Source organism: Euprymna scolopes, chromosome 2, assembly GCF_053919585.1.
Source record: "Euprymna scolopes isolate OS-2025 chromosome 2, ASM5391958v1, whole genome shotgun sequence".
Classification (NCBI taxonomy): domain Eukaryota; kingdom Metazoa; phylum Mollusca; class Cephalopoda; order Sepiida; family Sepiolidae; genus Euprymna; species Euprymna scolopes.
The window spans coordinates 105,755,651-105,763,434 of NC_136483.1; the positions used below are offsets into that span (position 1 = coordinate 105,755,651).

General features: G+C 30.2%; 1 protein-coding gene across 1 annotated transcript in view; it reads right to left on the reverse strand.

Annotated features, from left to right (window-relative positions):
- Positions 1-6,254, reverse strand: part of LOC145294003 (inactive peptidyl-prolyl cis-trans isomerase FKBP6-like) — a 58,393-nt gene extending 52,139 nt beyond the window's left edge. Inside the window, exon 1 of the mRNA XM_080140957.1 lies at positions 6,105-6,254. Within this exon, the coding sequence (XP_079997083.1) occupies positions 6,105-6,122 (18 nt within the window). The 5' untranslated portion in view covers positions 6,123-6,254. The remainder of the gene's footprint in view (positions 1-6,104) is intronic.
- Between the last annotated feature and the right edge of the window lie 1,530 nt (positions 6,255-7,784).

The window sequence follows — 7,784 nt, forward strand, 5'->3', positions numbered from 1 at the left end:
CAGTTTTCGTCAGGTAGCTGACATGTCTATAGAAATCCTTTTATAACTGTTTGTCAACAACAGGAGACTAAACTTAAAGATAGCTAGTTTTTTAATATGACATCTGTTTTCTGATGAGTACGCACACCATGAAGATTTTTCTATATTTTTAAAATAAGTGTAATTCTAAGGTCAAAGTGTAAGAAAATAACCACATGCCCTATACAAACAACCAAGCCAGTTCACAAGGTGACGTCACAGCAGAGGAAGAAAAGGAAAAGAAAAGCGGAGAGAAAAATTGCACCACATGGTGAGAGAACTAAAAAAGCGCATGTCAGTGTGACATGGATGTGCGGCCTGTGGTGGTGTGAGAAACTTTTAAGTATGTGTTCAACACAGTAGAGATTTAACTAGATGGCGAACTAAGAGACTTTTCAAACAAGATGTAATTTGTTGTTTTGGAAAGTACCATGAATAAATGCCTTTCATTTCAACCGAATAAACTAAGTCAAATTTTTTCCTTTGATTTTTTGTGAGACTTTCATACAGTGTCAGTTCAGTGTTAAAATGTGAGAGACATTACATTACGATTATTTGGCCCTGTAAGACCAGACCTTTTCACAAAAAAGGGTTCAAAATGAAGTAAAAAAAAAAAAAGAGAAAAAAAAAATAACGGTTACCACAGAAAGAGAATGCAGTCACAAAGAAAGGAAGAAGCACCAAACCAATCCAAGGCGGAAAACTTGGAGAAAAAAAAAAAAAGAATTGTACCGGTCTGTGAGTACTATTATTTTTTTTCTTTTCTGCTTCACTTTCAAAATTTTTCTTCTGTTTTATCAGTCATATTTTATTTGAGCAAGGGGCTTGTGGGGGACCTTAGTTCACCGTTAATATTATCTTTAATGTTAAAGGCAAAAATTCTAATATTATGAATCGGTTATAAAATATTATAAGAGAAATAGTTTCATGTACATTTAATGTTGCAAATAGCTCATTCAGTTTTAAATAGGAATTTAGAATCAATCATTTAACTTGAACATATATTTTTGTAAATTTGTATTTGGGCTGTTCAAGTGGTGTCTGAGGAGAAAGAAAGGAATGACATTTCTTTTGGCCCCTTTCTTTCTGAAAAAAAAAAAGAAAAAAAAAGAGATTATATTCTCAAAATACCAAAGATTTCTATTACCCCAGTTATCTCAAAAAGTAAATCTATTTTAGTGCTTTGTACTTGATCTGGAAAATAAATGAATAAAACAAACTCTACAAGACCCTCTTTCATTTGTCCATTCGGCGGACGTATGGAAGCGGTACTCCTGCCTCACTATAATTTTTTATTTTCGTCTCTTTTTCATTTTTTTAGCGGATTATTATTGAACAGTCACTAACCTACCAGGTTATAAAAAAAAAATACAAAAAAAAAAAAAAATCAATACATAACATTTTTAAAGGCATACTCCATTTCTAATACATTCTAGTAAATCGATCCCCAATTTTTGAAGCATCGACTTTTTCGGTCAAATTTTGTCTTTTTAGCAGTTTGGCCTGTCAAAAAGGCTTTATAAAATGTAGGTATGGGCTAAATGAATGCCGATGCTCCAAATGTATAAACATTTTGACCCCTCCCTTTACTTAAAAATTCACCAAAGATCAGGAAATTAACCAATTTCAATGAAATTTTCAATGTTTGTCAAATAATGATCGCGGAATATAATAAACTAATTATTTTCATTTAAATCTGAGTGGAAATGTATTATTTTGTTTAAATAAAAATTACCTTTAATAAAATTATGGTTTTCAGTAGTAAATAAAAAACACAAGAATTTATTTTTGCTTTTTTATATGAATAAAGCATCGTAATTTGTAACAATAAAAAAAAAAATAATTTTTAAAGGAACATTACAAAAAAAGCCCCTAAAGTCATTAAGCATTCGATATAACTCTAAGAAAAATGAATTTCTTGAACTACCGATATTACCATTGAATTAAACATTGTTCATTTAATATTTTCACACAAAAAAATTATAATAGCAAAAATATTTCTACTTTTTTTTTTTTTAATTACAGATTTCGCATAATTTTTATATGCAAGATTTTAATAATTTCCTTGCTCGCAAGAATGTAAAACTTTCGGCATAACAATTTTTATATAATCTCGAACAATAATTTTAAAAAAAATTAATTTAAAAACAGGAACATAAAAAATAATTAAATTAAAAAAATGATAAAAATTGATACAAATGTTCAGAATAGGAATGTATGGATGCATGTCTGGGAAAAAAAAAAAGAAGAAATCTGACACCCCTACCTCCTTTTACTATCATGACTTGATTTTGAAACAGCATTTCGATTGGCTGAAATTTTGGGTCTCCTTATAATGGTATTTACATTTTTTTTAGTTTGTTGTGTTTTTGGTGAACGGTAAATTACTTGCTTTTTTGAGGGCTAATTAAGATTTTTTTTGCACAAACAAGATGTTTTTTTTTATTTAATTCAATATCTTAGGACTTTACTAATTATCTTTGAAATAGATCCAGAAAACTAATATTTATCTTTTAAAGGATTTTTACAATGAATTTATTTAACTTCAAAATTTAGCTGAATTTGTTAGCTCGCCGTGAAAACATTTTTCATAACTTTTTTTTTCACGTGTACAAATATTTTTGTCCTTTAGGAAATTAACTTTAATCTCTAACCTTTCAAATACAATCAAAAAGTAGTCGGAAACCTACAAAAAAATTATGATAAATCGGCTTTCAAAATTAGGTCCCCCTATTTTTGCCTGCCCAGTTTTGCCTGTACCTAATAAAATGGCTTAAAAAGGCTAAATTTGTGAAATTTGTCCGAAAAAAAGTCGCTGCTTCCAAAATGGGGGATTGATTTACTAGAACGTTGTATTACAAATGGAGCACCCCTTAAAATATTAAGTATTGATTTTTTTTTTTTTTTTGATAACCTGGTAGATTAATGACTGCTCGATAATAATCTGCTGAAAAAAATGTAAAAAAGACGAAAATAAAAAAATTACAGGAGGGGGGGTATCGCTTTCATACGTCACACCATTTTAACACCCAGTTCTCTGCACTGCTATAGCCTTCTGGCAGATTTGCCATTTAGTTGTACGAATACCCTCGAACTTTGTAATCCTTAAAAGGGACTCTTTACATTTGACACCGGTATCATTTAATGTAAACAAAAGTTTGTTTATGAGTATATTAGAAATGTTTCACAAACTTTAGATGGGTAAAATTTAATCATGCTATTATTTCAAATGTAATGATGGATTAAAATTTTATTTAACAAATAAAAAAGAAATAATGCAAGATGAAGTTTTAAAATGATTAAATGGTGAATTCCATGGAAAGTGGTCCAAAATTGGAAAATTTTAAATCCAATATTTTCCAACATTATTATGTTTTTTCTGAAAGACAACACCCTAAACTACAAAAAAAATTAAAAATTCTAATTCTGATCTTGCCTGTGCTAGGGTTATAAACATCGGCTATTTATTAAAGTCGAAAAATGAAAGAATTGCTTATTTTTCAGGCATTCATTTTTACTAATAAATAATATAGTAGTATGTTTAATTACATTTCAAAATAATTGACGCTCTGAGCTTCTGTTGTTAATCATTTTTACATTAAATTTTCATAAAGTTAGCCCTGTGTCGATGTAACACACGTGACGCTTAATTAACATTTTTTTTCTTATTCTTTAATAAAACCCCTAAGGAAAAAATCCTTTCTGATTATAAGCTAGTATATTACCGCAAACAAAATAATAGCAAAAAAAAAAAAGAAGCTATTTTTGTCTTCTTGAAAAAACACTTTGAATTTGTGTAACGCACGTGACGTCACGTGTTACATGTCAAAATATCACTTAAAAATTTTCAATAATGTATTTCAACATAATAAATTACATACTCATACAATGCTATAAGATAGATTTATTTATTGAAAAATTTCAGGTTGAAAATGATAAAGAACATCCTGATTTCTTCCAATATCTACCATTCCTACTGGAACTGGTAGACTCAGTTTTTCGATTACGTTCTCGGGCTGGTATGCAATTATATCAGCTTTATCTGGCCAGTACCTTTTTCCTTTTCGGGAATACTTCATTACTGATACTTCTATATTAGTATCTACAATTGACAAAACTTCACTAGGAAATTTTTTACCATCATAGGAGACTAAGGCCCAATCACCAATATTCAGTTTTTCGCTTCTATCTACATCCTCATCTTCATATACAGTAGTTGATGCTGGATACTTACTTAAATTTGTCTTAAACATTTCTAGAGTCGAACCATCACAACAACTAATAACATGCATCATACTGATGCCTGAGGCATCTTTAACATTTTCCCAGGGATTTTTTTCTTTTATCATCTCTGAAATATTTTCTTCACTTATATGAAGAACAGTTACTTCCTTGATATCATCTTTTGCTACTTTGTAAAAATCAGCAGAATTTTGTACAATTGCAGCATTTTTACCTTAACTCATGACTCTTTTTCTCACTAGAGATTTGACTTAGCCACCAATTCCATCAACACCTTTTCCATGTGAGCTTTCATTTAAAAAAAAAAAAAAAAAAAAAATCAACGTGTTAAAAAAAAAGGTTTTACACTTTGGACTTTACAGGTAAATTTCCAAAACACTATTCTTTTTTTTGTTTTGTTTTAAATTAGATTCTAATTATTAGAATATTTTCTTTATTGATATTTTATCTTCAATTTGTGATATATAAAACTTTGGCATATAAATTAATTATTAAAATTTTAATAGACATTTCAAAATGGGGGGGGGGTGAATTTGAAAAATAAAGTTTCTCTAAAATATATTTGGTTTATTGGAAAGAGCATAAAATTTCACATTGATCCTGAAAATATCGTAAAAATTGAACCAATAGAAAAATTTTGATAGATTTTTAAAGTTTAAAACTTGAAAAATATTTAACTCGTAAAATTCTACTGATTTTATTACATAAAAAAAAAAAAAAAAATGGTTGCATGAAGGCACGCCGGCATTTTGTAAACACTGGCTTTTAAAAAATAAAAAATAATATTTCTATTTTTTAAACAACTTTAATAGTTTATTTTGGAAGTATATTCCATACAGAAAATAAACAACCTACTTTAAAAAGAGAAATTACGAGTTTTTTTATATTTTATTCGCAGTTTTCTGTCAGAGGTGTCAAAAATTCCTCCAAATTTCTGATACACAGAATAGTTACAAATTTCCCTCCCCATGTTAAGAATGGCTTTCAAAATAATGACATTAGCACGGTACCGAAAATACATAAGTACCCAAAATTTTACTTTGTATTGTTCAACGTTTTTAATTTTAAATTATGAAATAAAACACATTTAATCATTTTAAAACTTCATCTTGCATTATTTCTTTTTTTTATTTGTTAAATTAAATTTTAATCAGATCATTACATTTGAAATAATAGAGTGATTAAATTTTACCCATTTAAAGTTTGTGAAACATTTCTAAATGTACCCATAAACAAACTTCTGTTTACATTAAATGATACCGGTGTCGAATGTAAAGAGTCCCTTTTAAGGATTACAAGGTTCGAGGGTATTTGTACAACTAAACAAGCAAATCTGCCAGCCTTCTTATAACTTTCACATGCGCCATTGCCTAAGATTATTAAATGTAAAGGTATTAAGATAATTAAAAATATTTTTTTTTTCTTTCTTTTCAAGGTGTCACCACTAAACGTCACTTGAGAATAAGGGTTAATGAGTGTGCGGTGCCTGCGGTGGTCATCAGGTCAACAGCGTGGTCATAGTTATTGGACCTTGGAAATTAGATGGAAATGGATTTTTTAAAGGGCCTGCTCAACAAAAACGTGTTTACATTGGACTTGAAGACGATTATATAGTGGTTAGCTGGAAAGTAGGCAAGCGGAACAGAGCCGTTCGCGAAAAGGAGCTGTGTTCATGGAATTTGCGTTTAGATTTAGGCATAGATAGAGAGTCTTGGAAATTGAAAGCTTGGCAATTAAACACAACAAAACGCTCAACAATCATAACGACACATTTAACTCGAAAAACCAATGCAGCGCTTTAGAATTTACTCTTATATAAAACAATCTGGTACGAGAAAACTTACATTTAACTTATCATCCATGATGAACTGCGTTTACAAAAATAAAAGTAAAACAATGTTATTTAAAATCTTTTTGAAAAAAATAAATTACAAGCACGTGTTTAAAAAAAATAAACTTCGATGTAAAAGAATGTCGCTTATATCATGGATAAATGTTTGTTTACCAGTGTCATTTATATTATGAATATAAGCAAATGAAATTATTTTATAGTTTGAAAACTAATTTCTCGTAAAGAAAACTCTTACTTATTTATTACATACAAGCTTAAGGGTTTTTATTTTTAAATTATTTTCTTTTATTATCAGCATAAAAAAAAGGAAAATTGGTAAAACTATACAAACACCGTGACAGCGAATTACCCCTGACCCCTAACCTTAACCCTAACCCTAACCCTAAACCTAACCCTAAACCCTAATCCTAACCCTAACGTTGTCACGGTGTTTGTATAATAATACCGGAAAATTTAGTACAGTAGAACCACCCCGGGATACGTTGTCCCTAAGATACGTTTTGTCAGATTACGATGTTTTTCCGGCCCCTGGTTACGGTATTTGTCCCACCTTACGGTGTTTTTTTATAATATTATTTGATTATATACATGTGTATATACTGTACTTTTGTTACTAATTTTTAATTTCGTATTCCGGGATTCTACCTTATTGGCGGTATAGACGGCTTTCCGTATTGGTTGTCGCTTGTGTGATAACAAAATAAATACCGGTGTAAAAAGAAACAGGAATAAAAATATGGCACAAGCATGATATTTGTTCGAACATGTTTTTCCTCACATACACACACCCACATGTACGTACATACGCACACACACACGCACGTATATACACATCCACGTACACACACATGCACGCTCGTGCGCGCGCAAACATACACACATTGGTGACGTCATTTCCTTTTAAGTGAAATCCAGACATGCACAGTAAGAACACTAACCCCGGTATAAAAGTCAACAACAACTTCCTTTTTTTTCCCCCCTTTTGCCTTAGTTCGTCAACCAGACAAGTTCGCGTCCACAGCTTGTGGCCTGAAGACACTTCCATGTGGCCGACTGCTACCATGCACGCCCGGCTTTACTGAGGTCAACCCTTTTTTTTTTCTCTCTCTCTCTCTCTCTTTCTTTTTCTATTGCTGGACTGCCATTTCTCTTTCCCCTACTTTATTCCTCTTTTTCCACGCGCGTAGTCGTCAACAACTGAACTGAACACGTGTTCCACCTAAACCATTTATTTTCAACGACATGTTTATTTTATTCAGCAATTGAGTTTTTTCCTTCCTTTCATTATTTTCTTTTGTAGCAAGTTAGGATTATTATATCCTGCTCCGTAACATATTCCAAAAAAATCACGTAAATTAATCAACTAGTTTAATAAATTTTTTTAATATAGAAAATCATTTTTTTTTTTTACGATTTATAGTACCCATTACAAGTTTTATTTGACCTTTATTTCTGGAGAGGTTTTAAAGGGGGTAATTAGTGATGAATTTTAAAGATGGCGATGTAAGACGCAGTTATCGCTTCCCCATAAAATTTAAATAAAAAAATATGTGATCAATTTATATAATTTTTGGAATATGACATTTTCGTTTCCTGATGAATATGTATACCACAAAGATTTTTCCGTATTTTTATTTTTAAATAGATTGGATTCTGGACTTGCAGCGAAAAA